Source organism: Athene cunicularia, assembly GCF_003259725.1.
Source record: "Athene cunicularia isolate RWA chromosome 1 unlocalized genomic scaffold, athCun1 chr1_part2, whole genome shotgun sequence".
In the NCBI taxonomy this organism is placed as follows: domain Eukaryota; kingdom Metazoa; phylum Chordata; class Aves; order Strigiformes; family Strigidae; genus Athene; species Athene cunicularia.
This window is the reverse complement of record NW_020799092.1, coordinates 62,719,539-62,732,170: the sequence shown is the minus strand read 5'-3', so window position 1 is coordinate 62,732,170 and position 12,632 is coordinate 62,719,539. Positions and strand designations below refer to the sequence as shown.

General features: G+C 37.0%; 1 protein-coding gene across 1 annotated transcript; it reads left to right on the top strand.

The window, feature by feature from the left end:
• Positions 1-280: 280 nt before the first annotated feature.
• CRELD2 (cysteine rich with EGF like domains 2) lies at positions 281-12,349 on the top strand. The gene is made up of 10 exons (XM_026868001.1): positions 281-370; positions 953-1,035; positions 1,961-2,071; positions 4,435-4,526; positions 5,560-5,736; positions 6,630-6,728; positions 8,358-8,435; positions 9,199-9,294; positions 10,136-10,276; positions 11,768-12,349. The coding sequence occupies exons 1-10, from the start codon at positions 281-283 to the stop codon at positions 11,824-11,826; spliced, it is 1,026 nt and encodes a 341-aa protein (XP_026723802.1). The 3' UTR covers positions 11,827-12,349.
• The last annotated feature ends 283 nt before the right edge of the window (positions 12,350-12,632 follow it).

Sequence of the window (12,632 nt, the reverse complement as noted above, 5' to 3'; positions counted from 1 at the left end):
TCCGGGCCGGTTAGGGACGACGGTCGCGGAGAGGTGCCGGGCCCGCCAGAAATCTGCGGCCCCCCGGCCTGCCCGGCTTTCTGCCCCGCAGCTCCTAAAGCCCCTCGGCCGAGCTGTGTGAGCGCTTCCGCCCGGTGCTCCGGTACTGACAGCGTCTAGCGAAGCCGGTACGCGGCAGCAGGTTGCTCCCGGCTTCGGTAACAGTTGCAGTCCTTAAGTCGGTAGGCTACAAAGCTGCTCGAGCTTTGCTACCAAAGGTGTTTTGGTGCTTCAGTGCAAAATGATTGGCTGTGCTGGCTCCATGAGGAGTGCTGATGGAAAACGTCACCCCCTAGAATTCTGTGTCTGTTACCACTTGCATTGTGGCACAGTAAATTCAACGTAGACAGCAATGGGCTGCTTCAGCTTGTGACAGGTACTTTATGTCCTTTGTACGCATATGCTCTGTCGTAGGCTTGCTAGATCACGTTAGTTGCGGAGATTTTTTTGCAAGGTGTGATTTGATAGGCATTGGCTGTGACTCGGGGAAGTTGTGCTGATGACAATGAATTATCCTGCTGTGTGGTCCTGTGTTTAAATTACGTGGTGAAGCTTGGTTCAAGTACTATTAAAGCTGATTGAAGAAGAGGTCCCGTTCAACTGATTAATAAAGTTCCTGAGAACTTAAAGGAGAAGTACCTGTATCTTTTCTGATGTAAACGAAGGCCTAGCAAGGCCTCGTTTACACGTTATGCAAATTGAGTCATGTTAGGCTACAACCTACACTTTCTCACTTCTCATGTTATCACTAGCTGTTTCTGTGACTTAGGAATTTGATCAGCAGCTTCAGAGCTTTACTGATTCGTTACTGGTGCTTTTCACAATTTCATTATCTGCATTTACTATTGCCCTTAATTTTTGATGGAAACAAACCCTATGTAATTTACATTCTTTTGGTACTTTTCATTTGTAGGGATTAGCAGATACAGCTAAAAAGAACTTTGGTGGTGGAAACACTGCTTGGGAAGAGAAGACGCTGTCAAAGTATGAGTCCAGGTAAGCTGTCTCAGTACTTGCCGTTCGGCCATGTTTCACATCCACTGTGCATGATTTCACCATACTGGTGTTTGTCTGGAACTTAAATACTGAACATTGCAGCTGAAGTTTCACATATCCAAGCCTTAAATTCTTACCGATTAAAATGTAACATTATGCTGTAAAGTAAAGATTACAGTAAAGACTGAAACTATATTAATGTCTTTATTTGTCTTGTTTCTGAAACCAACAAAAACTAATACTATTGTTGGTCATAGTAGTTTTTTCTATTCACCCCAAAATCCTAAAACAATGATCTTAAATTATGGTCAGTAGTTAATTGATAATCATAAAAGGTGTAGAGTACTTCAAAACTTGTTTTAGAATTAAAGCAGTGTCTACTCCCTAGAGTTGTTACTATTTCAGTGCCAAACAGAAAACTACAAGAGGTGCAGATTACTGTACACTTTTGTATGTATGTTTGATTTCTGAGCAAAGGGATGTGGTATCTTTCTTCCAAATTCCAAACTCACTTTTTAATCTCAGTTGGAGCATTGAGATGCAAATGTGGGAATTCTGAACCTCAGTTACTGTGAGCTTTGTGGACTTACATCAAATATTAACAATACATGAAATTTATTGTTGAATTTAGGAGAAAAATACTACACTCAAAATTTGCTGGGAAGCTAAGTATCTATCAAACCTACAATCTGCAGACATAATGAATGCAAGCACGCCGAAGTGCTTCTTGTGATCATCCTAATTTTTTTTTGGTTGAAGTAATGTTCGTTAGTTCTTTATTCTGATATTTTCTTTGTTTTGGAACTAATTCAGAACACGCTATAAACTGATAAAGTGTTTTAGGCTGAAGTCTAACTTCTCTGTTATGTCTTGTGTGTTGTCAAATGTTTAAATTAAAATTACGATTTTCCTTCTCTGCTTGTAGTGAGATTCGTCTTGTAGAGATCATAGAGAATCTGTGCGACAGTAGTAACTTTGAATGTAACAACATGGTAGAAGAGCATGAAGAACATATAGAGAAATGGTGGTTCAAACTGTAAGCTTTTTTTTTTTTTTTTTTTTTTTTTTGTGGAGATCTCTGTGGATAAGATATCTAAGAGGATGAACTACTAACATTGAATCTTGTGCCTGAACAGTAGCAGTATGGGTAATTCTTCATTATCCTTTGAGCGTTGCCATTGGGTACAGCTGGGTTCAGGATGACTTTTAATAATATGTGCCACTGTACCGTGTTCTTTTTATTTTGAGTTCCAGAACTGTTGCACCAAAACATCCAGTCTGGCTTCTTATATACTGTCTGCTCAGTTACCACTGGGGTGTTGAGGCAAACTAACATTGGAAAACTTTGAAGTCTATTAACCTTTTTGTTTTCCTTTTGTCATAAAACTGCAAGGGACTCTCTGGTTCTTCTGGGTTTTTTGTTTGATTTTTTTTTTTCCCTCCTGAAAAAAAATACTTTTTTCTGGCAATCAAAAAAAATAGTTGATACTAATAAATCTAGAAGTAGGATCTCTTGAGGATGGTGGTGAAGCAGCTGACTTTTCTACTGCCTTGTAAGCTAGTCTGTGATTTCTGTTATAACTAGCTTTTCGTATACCGTTATAATTAGTGCAAGGATAGCATTATAACATTTAAATTTCTTAAGATCTTTTATTAATGCCAAATCATGTTTCTTCTAAGTTTTATTTTTTTACTACTTTAGACTGTCAGCACACCCAATCAGATAGAATTCAATAGGGTGAACTGCCATTATAACATTACATAAGGATTTTTGATAACCGACTTTGCTCTTAATGACTGCTTTATTTTACTGTCCTATATAGTTAGGTAAAAGGATAAAGTATACATTAACATGCCAGTTGAAGGGAATAGAATAACATAGCATAGAAAATTTCAGTTGGAAGGGACCTACAATGATCATGTGGTCCAACTGCCTCGTCATTTCAGCGCTGATGAAAACTTAAAGCATGTTCTTAAGGGTATTGTCCAAATACCCCTTCAACACTGACAGGCTTGGGGCATTGACCCACCTCTCTAGGAAGGCTGTTCCAGTGTTTGACCACCCTCTCAGTGAAGAAATGCTTCCTAATGTCCAGTCTAAACGTTCCCTGGCACAGCTTTCAAGCATTCCCATGCATCATATCACTGGATATCAGGGAGAAGAGATCAGCACCTCCCTCTCCACTTCCTCTCTTCAGGGAGCTAAAGAGCAATGAGGTGGTCTCTCAGCCTCCTTTTCTCCAAACTAGACAAGCCCAGAGTCCTTAGCTGCTTCTCACAGGACATGCCTTCCAGAAAGGTGAGCTGTGCAACCCAGAGTCTTAAATTTGTCTTAATTTACAGAACTGAAAGAAATGGGTCTTAAACTAAAGAATTTGACAAAGTAGACTTCTTAAAATAAACAAAACTATTAATAGAATACATTGTTTCTTTGGAAAGTTTCTGTACTTAATAGACCTTTTGAGTGCAGTTGATTAACTTTGCTTTCTGTCCTTTAACCTGCAATATCCAAATCTCATTTTCTGTGGTAGTTTCCAAAGACAGTTTCTTTGTCCATGAATAGCTTAGAACTTTTTTTCACAAGTTGCTACATTACATGTGGTACTTGGTAATCTTACTTTTAAGGGCCTGAGCCATGGAGTCAATATGGTCAGATGTAATTGTTTAGAAAGAGAAGCTGTACGTGTCTCTAGAGTTGCTGGACTTCTTTCAGACTACAGAATATCTAAGCCTTTCCTTTAGTAAAGTTTTTGAGACTTCAGCATCATCATGATACTGAGATCTGTGAATTGTCATTCAGAACTGTAGTAGTCCCCGGGCTTGCTTGCAAAATAATATCTGACGATTTCATTGTTACTTGGAGGTATATGCTAGTGCTAGAATAGCACATAACTAACTTTTTAATATTAAAAATCCTTCTAAAACAATACTTTATTCAGTCTAAAAGAGAGGAGCAATTTTAACAGTCACCCTATTGTCAGGTTGGCAATAATATGAGCAAATGTTAATATCAGTCCTGGGTTATCTTCTGCATATTTGAGATAAAGGCACAACAGTTATCTTTAAGGGAAGACCTAAGACAGACGATCTAAACAATATATAAACCTTGCCTAAAAATAAGGTGTTAAAAAAAAAAGGGGGGGGGGGGGTATCATTCATATTTTTCATAAATACAGTCTATAAAATTTGAGTAGAGTCCTATTAATAATACTGTAGTTTTAAAGTTAAATTAATCTTAAACTGGAGGCTGATTTCTAGAAATTATTTTCCTGAAATAAGGTCGCCTTCAGACAGAAGAAATAGGTTTCCAATTTGTCATGTGCAATAGATTTCTCTACTGCATTGTGCAAGTTGGCTCTTTGTTCTTTTTATTGATAAATTAATATCTTTCATATACAGAAAGAAGAAGTATCCTGATTTGTTTCAATGGTTTTGCATAGAAACAATAGAAGTTTGCTGCCCTGCTGGAACTTACGGACCCGATTGCCTTGGTAATTTTTTGTTTGAAACAATGCAGTGGCAGTTCTGTTCTTTGTACCTGTTTGCTTCAGTCTTTCATAACATAGATACATGAAGTCTGATATTTTGTGTAAGACAGCAGTTGCTGTGTAGTAGCTTGCTGCCTGTTATATAGCTGCCTTGTGACCATTCTACCTGAAGAAAAGTCATGAAGTAATGTACAAAGCTGTCAAGGGTACTTATGTGTACAGAATCCATCTGATCTGATGCTCACATCCACAGCTGACCCATGCTTCAAAGACTCTGTGACATCAAGTCTGTTGTGTAGGTGGCCTTTCAGAAGCTATGTAGACAACAGTCCTTGACCAGTTTCATGGGTAAAAGGCCAAAACACCCTGTTGGGGATTAAATGAAGAAATTCACAACTGAGGATTAGTTAAAAAGGCAATGGGAGAAATTCAGTAAAGTAGGTTGGAGACAGTTGGATAAGAGTAAGGCCTTTGATGGAAAAGTGATAAAGGAGTAATTTTGGCCTCTGAAGTTTGTATAATTTATAAATCTCTAAAACCTTGCGCCTTGTTAGAGATCAGTTTTGGCCTTTTATATTGTTATGAATTGTGCCAATTCCCAGTATTAACCTAAATGATTGCTAGTAGGTTTTTCCAACTGCAGAATGAGCATTCTCAGCAATCCAGCATAAATAAAAATACCAGCTTTAGATAGGAAACTAGGAAAATAGATAAAATTCTAAGCCATGGTCTTTGCCCAAAATTAAATTTGTAACTGAACTTTCCTGGAGATTCTTTTGAGTTCCTCTTACACTTGAGTATATTGCTGAGCATTCCTTATTGCAAGCCTTTTGGTTACTCTCAAGGGAAAAAAGATTTTGGAAAATATATCTTGGTTTAGTGTGATTTTTTTTTTTTTTTTTTTTTTTTTTTTTTTTTTTTTTTTAACATTTCGCTGTCTATGAAGAGGGAATCAATTCAGGTGTTGTGACTGAGAATAGGAAGTTATTTCCTTTAAGTCTGATTTAGAAGTTGGGGTTTTTTTAATTCTTTTTAGCTTGTCATGGTGGATCAGAAAGACCTTGCCATGGAAATGGCCACTGTGATGGTGACGGTACCCGAGGTGGAGATGGCTCATGTAGCTGTAACAAGGAGTATACAGGAGATTTTTGTTTGGACTGTTCTAATGGTTACTTCAGTACCTTGAGAAATGAGACACATTCCGTTTGTACAGGTAATGAAGTCTTTGACATGTGCTTAGATTTTTGTCTTCCTTCCTCAGTTTTTGTAAGCAAAACTAGAAACAACTTAAACTGACAAATGTAAAAAAAAAAAAAAACCCAAACATGTCAGTCAGTTTGGTGGAATTTGGAATTCTAAAATTTTCTTAAATCATCCTTCCAGACTGCCCTTGATAATTTTTTAATTTTTTTTTTCCCTTTAAATTATGAAGCAGACTTCATCTGTGTCACGAGGGAGGTGGGAAGGAAGGACAAACTTTATCTGGCTATGTAGTAATTCTTCTGCATGGTTTGTTTTATATTACATTATATAACATGCATATATTGTATATTGCATGTTATATGTGCATGTAATATATAAAACATGCATATACAACTTGACTTCTGTTATGTTTCCTTGTGAAGTTCTTCAGACTATTACCACGTCACACGTAGCTCTTGTAGGCAGTTGCAAATAAACTAGTCTGAGGATTTGTTAGGTGGGAGTGCTGAGTCTGTTGTTTAAACCATTGTCCCAACTGTGAGTGGTCAAGCAGAGTTCACTTTCTTGATTTCCTGTTCCCAAATATTCTGGAAATTGGACCTGCCACTTCTAGTCACTAGAATTTTGCAGCACTGTTTTAAGTGGTGCAGATATCTGTAATTGCTGGATTTGGCTTCCTGGGTGTTTGGGGGCTATGTTGGGTTTTTTTTTGTAGGACAGAGCTGCATTTTTGTAAATTATATTCCCGTAAAGTCAAGATTTAATCTTGTAAATGGAAGGGTCAAGCTACTAAAATATGATGGCTTCCAGTGAATTGTAAATGAGGTTTTCTTTGAGAATCTGTGTGCCTAAACTTGTCTTGGAATCTCTCAGCAATGTTCAGATTGTTTTTTCTTATCTCAGCCTGCCACACTGCCTGTAAAACGTGTACTGGTTCAAGTAACAAGGATTGCCAAGACTGTAAAGAAGGCTGGATTAAAAATGAAGAATCAGTTTGTGTGGGTGAGTAAGGCTTGGTAGACTTCAAACAGGTTTTGTAGCAACGTTGGCTAGTGAGATTAGATGATGTCATATCGAGTTTTATGGTATTTTATGGAAGTGTTCTGTCAGTTTAGATTTTTTTAGTTTGTACTCTTTCTAATTTGTTTCACATTGCAGGAAAGCAGTATTTCTTCCTCACTGATTGCCTTATGATTACATTTGTCTTTATCAAACTGTTCACTGTGTATCTTTGTAATTTAGTGGAATACAGATAGCAAGTGGGGTGTTCCTTTTATGCCATGGTTTTTATTTGAATGCTGAACAGTGCCTTGCTCTTGATGGAAACCATTTTGTCAACTACTGAAAGATTCCTGTCAATTTATCTGCATATTTTGTAGTAATTGTACAAGTGTTTTCACATTACTGTATGTTTATGAATGCTCAGCCCTAATAAGAGTTCAAACATTTCACTAAAAGCCAGGCATACTAACTTTTGTGATTATTGGAGAGAAATACCAAGGGATATCAAGCCAGTGCTTCCATTAATCCCTTATCTATTTCTAGCTTAGCATTTCTCTTGGTTTATGAGGTGATATGTATGAAACACTTCAGGAAAACCCAAATACTAAAAATAGTCCTAATGCAGGAATGCACCAGGGGGAGAGTAACACATTCTATTTAACTGATTGAATTTGACTTGTTAAAGACCCTTAATGTAATGTCTGAAAACATTATAATAGAAATTATTTGATCACTGCTTCTTTTTAAAAGTGCTAATGAGAATTAGGATTTGAATTACAGATCCTGCGATACCTGCTTAGGCAAGTGTTGAACGTTCCAAGAATGTTTTTAAGATGCTCCAGTATTGTCTTCTGTACAGCTGGTTTTTACCAAATAATGATTGCAACTGATTAAGTATAAATTAAGAAATGAGTAGGTGTAATGTCTACAGGAACAGAATGAGATAGACAGCAAGGGGACTGAAATAGCCTTTCTCTGTCTGAATTTTTTAGTCGAGTGCTGTTGTGCCCTATCCTTGAAATCACAATACTAGCATGTTTTAACTTACCAGGTAGAATTGGTTTTCACTTAACTGGTCCTAACCATAACGGCTTTCTTCGATTTGCTTTGTGTAGAAGACTAAGTGGTGTATGTGTGTGCATTTGCGTAACATTTTTAATACTTTTAAAAGTTCCATAGCATGGTAGTATAAGAGTAGAGAAATCAACAGTATTCCAGAAGACTAGTCTGTCTGCTTATTTGTTATGCTATTTGCCTAAAAAACATAAATGCATGCAAAATGCTGACTTGAAAATTACAAGGATGGCAGGTATTCTCGAAGTTTTATTTAATTTGAGTTCTTGAATTTCTGATATGTCTTATTGTCATCGCAGAACATCTGAGGATCAGTTTTGATTTGTTAATGTAAGTTTAAGCTGAACAAAACAGTATATGTTACCATGTTACTTTTATGTCTAAGATTGCATGTCTGATCCTGAGCTCCTTGTAAAACTCTCAATGCAGTCAGTTTAAGTTTATAGCATCTGAGAGCCAGTTCTTACAAGAGCTCAAAGCATAGCTCTCCAGTATTAATCTGGCTATTTAAACATGACTACTATTTTAGATAACTTGTCACTTTTTATCTTTCAGATTTAGATGAGTGTGCTGCTTCTCCTTGCAAAGATCACCAGTACTGTTTGAACACAGATGGATCTTTCTCATGCAAAGGTTTCTTTTAAATCTGCTGTTGTGGTTTATCATCTATAATTCTAATCTAATGCTAGAAAGGGCATGGTACCAGGCATTTAGTACAGTGTGGTCTGGTTCTGACTGGGCATGGGGGGATGAGGCTTTAGACATCGCTCGAGGAGAGCAAGAGATTTTTGTGGTTATTTCTACTCTACTCTGGTGAGACCCCACCTGGAGTACTGTGTCCATCTCTGGAGCCTCCATTATAAGAAGGACATGGGCCTGCTCGAGCAGGTCCAGAGGAGGGTCATGAAGATGATCAGGGGGCTGGAGCACCTCCCCTATGAGGACAGGCTGGGAGATTTGAAGTTGTTCAGCCTGGAAAAAAGAAGGCTCTGGGAAGACCTTATAACAGTCTTCTGGAACTTAAAGGGGGCCTGCAGGAAAGATGGGGAGGGACTCTTTATCAGGAAGTGTAGTTATAGCATGTGGTGTAACAGTTTTCAACTGAGAGTAGATTTAGATAAGTTAAGAAAGTAGTGAAACACTGGAACATGTTACCCAGAGAAGCTGTGGCTGCCCCCTCCCTGGCAGTGTTCAAGGCCAGGCTGGACGGGGCTCTGATCAACATGATCTAGTGGAAGGTGTCCCTGCCCATGACAGGGGGGATGGAACTAGATGATCCTTAAGGTCCCTTCCAACCCAAACCATTCTGTGATTCTGTGACTTCTTGTGTGGGTAAGTTGACTGACTTTAAACCTCAAATATATTAATTTTTATGCTTAAAATACTTTGGTTTTAGCATGTGATGCTAGCTGCATAGGTTGCACAGGGGAAGGTTCTGACAAGTGTAAGACCTGCGCATCTGGATACATGAAGGAAGATGAAAAGTGTACAGGTTGGTGGATTTAGCAGCACACAGTAGAACAACAGTTAGCTCACTTTTGGTTAGCCATGCTGAGGAGTTGTTACATACATTCACGTTTGTCTGCTTCAGTTTTTAAGCCTATCAAAATGAATCCAGTCATTCTGGTATTAGCAGCAAAGGCTTTCCTTATAACTTCCTTTGTTATTTATATTATGCATGACAAGGCTTAAAGTTGAAACACTTCTACAGGAACAAAATATTTTATAGCAGGTTTGGGAAACAAATACATGAGTCTCTTGTCAGTTATCTACCACTTCATTAGAAGTGTGCATCTGTATTCATTTTGTAATAGAAAGGCAGGAACGCAATGTGGATTCTGTTATCTTTCTGTTAATCCATTAATGTCCAAATTCAAATTATATTAATTCATAGTGAATTGTAACGTGTGAAATGATAGTAAAGGGAGTGAAACAGGAATTTCTCTTGTGGGGAAGAGTAGAAGATACCCATGATCTTAAGTATCTGATAACTGTGACGATGTATTTACAGGCTCCCTTCACCTTAGCTGTAGTTTGGCATCAATAGAAAATTACTATGGGAAGTCTTCAGTAGGTTAAAATGAATGCTATTAATTTCCTCACATAGGGACCTGCAAAACAAAAAACTCACTACTATCTGAATAAATTTGAAATGCAGTCTAACTCATGAAGAACTGTAACAGATTATTTAACAGAAGTTAAATCTGTTGCAGCAGCATTCTGCTCCTCAGTGTTTTTTAGTTGAATAGATTTTTGATTATATGGCTGAGCACCAGTAAGTATTATAACAAAATAACAGCAGTGGGTTCTTTCTTTCCCTATCCTATCTCTAGATGTAGATGAATGTAACCTTCCTGAAAAGGTCTGCGTGAAAGAGAATCAGGACTGTGTTAATACTTCAGGAAGTTACAAGTGTGTATGTTCAGACGGGTTTGAAGAAAATGATGGAACATGTGTTCAAACGCTAAAAACAGGCAAGTGCCTTTTCAATAACAGATTTTTTTACAAATATGCTGTATAGACAACATGAATGTGTATTTCTGTCTAAGGGTCTAGTCACTTGTAGACATCTGTATAGTTTCTTACCTTTTACAGCTGTGGTCTGTGTCAAGTAGTTTGTCGTGTAGGCCATATTTTGGCATGCGTGTTTTCTTGATTAAAGACAGTGGATTTTTTAAATGTCCTGTTCTTGTGTTGCTATTTTTTTTTTTTGCTTAACTCAAGGTTGTGTTTATAAGTCACTTAAGTGTCTGGCTTCGTTACATAAAGTAGCAAATTACTGGTCTCATAAAAAAGAGGTCTTCCTCCCCCCCACTTTTTTCCTTTATTGTTAAATATATTAACTTAAGGGTTTATCTGATTGCTTGCAAGCTGCTTCAACTCACAGAATTATTGGAAAATTAAGCAGAATTCTTTTTTGCTGGCTGAGAAAGCTGAATTTGTTTATTTAGTGATTACAGAAGTGCCAGAGCTGGTGTGAAGGTGAATATGGAGAAGACATCCATTTTTCAGTCATGAGAAACTGTTTAGCTTGATTTAAACTAGACCTTCAGTCAAGAAATTGAAGTGTATTTTGCTCTAGGGTGTATGACACATTATGGGCAGGATTACCTTCATTAGTGTTTCATTACTCCATCAAAGCTTTTTTAACAATTTCTAAGTGAAAGACAGGATTATTTTGCAATATAGGTTGTAGAACAATAGATGAGACACACTCAATTTCATACCTTTATTTTCTTTCTGCTTAGCTTGTTTGGTGGTTTTGCGTTGTGTGCTCATGTTCCCCCCTCTCCCTGGACTGCTTTTTCATCTTGTACGAATAATTTGTAAAGATCTATGTAGTATCAATACTCAAGGCCATTAAGTTCAGACGTTATATTCTCAGTGCACACTGTTATTAGTCCTTTAAAATCAGTTCTGTACTTCTGTGGAGATACTCAGGGTATCAGTTACTATGTCTTTAAACATGGCCTGACATTTAATGAGAATAAAAGCAAAATGAAAAGTTGACAAATAGGCTTGCTTTTTCTTAGACTAATGATTTTACCAGTGTAATAAAATTACTCTGCTTTTTTTAAAGACTATTTTAACAGCTGAACATAGCAGTTTGCACTACAGAAAATAGTTCTGAGTAATACTTGTTTTCAAATACCAGAATTTCTTCTGACAGGTCATGTGGAAAGGAGGAAGTGTGCTTAGAGTAGAAATAACTGTGCTGCTTTTTTCTTCCACTAACAGTATCTTACCAGTTTATTTGAAATATTTAGTTTGCATCTAGTAAAATTTCAAAAAATTATAATCTTAGACTAGGAGGTTGGTACAAGTAGCTCTTCTATAAGGCTCTATTGGTTCTCTGGTCTTGATAAATATGTTGATTTGGGTTTCTCTTAAAAAATTCCTGATGTCAAAAAATATATAGTGTAATTAATACATTTGTATTCTAATTATGATACTTAATTTCACAGGAGAGGAAATAGAGAGTGAAACAACTGAGCCTCCACCTACTGGACATGATGACCTATGATCTGCATTCAGAATCAAAAGACATTCCTATCTAAAGTTTTAAATTATTGGACTATGCCTCTGCTAGCTGACATACTGTGGAATTAAATATGCATTAAATATGCAGGTTACCATTAAGATTTTTTTTTTAATGGTGATAAGCTGCTCTTTAAGCTGCATTTCTTTATTCTTAAATGCCACTTTTTATATAATTCCTCAAGACAACAGTAGATGGGTTAGTATAAAATTTGAATTAACATAACATTGTACCTAGCAATTGTAAACAATCTGCAGGTTTCTCATTCTAGTGCCTACTGAAAACCATCATAATTTGGAAGGACTTAGTTGCACTTCATAATTCAAGAAAAATTTAGATTGAAGTTTTGTGTTTCTTGACATGAGAAATATTTCTGTAACTGAAATACAACTTTTAGAAATTGTCAAAGGGAATCTCTTTGGGGGGGAAGCACTGTTCCCTTAAACAAAATAGAATGCCTAATACTGCATTCAATAAAAGTTTATTTTGTTGGAATGTGCCTTAAAAATTTCTAAGATGTTAATACCTTGCTGCGTTGTCATGTCTGTTTTTCATTTAGGCAGTAAAAAAAAAAAACAAAAACAAACACCAAAAAAATCCCACAAAAATGTATAACCTTGTAAGCCCTGTATTTCAGTTCAGCACTGAATTCCAGCCCTGAGTTGTGCTGGGATGTATATGGCAGAGGGGGAGGAAGCAACAACAACCCCCCACCGCCACACACACACACACACACACAGACACACACACAGACACACAGACACACACACAGACACACAGACACACACACA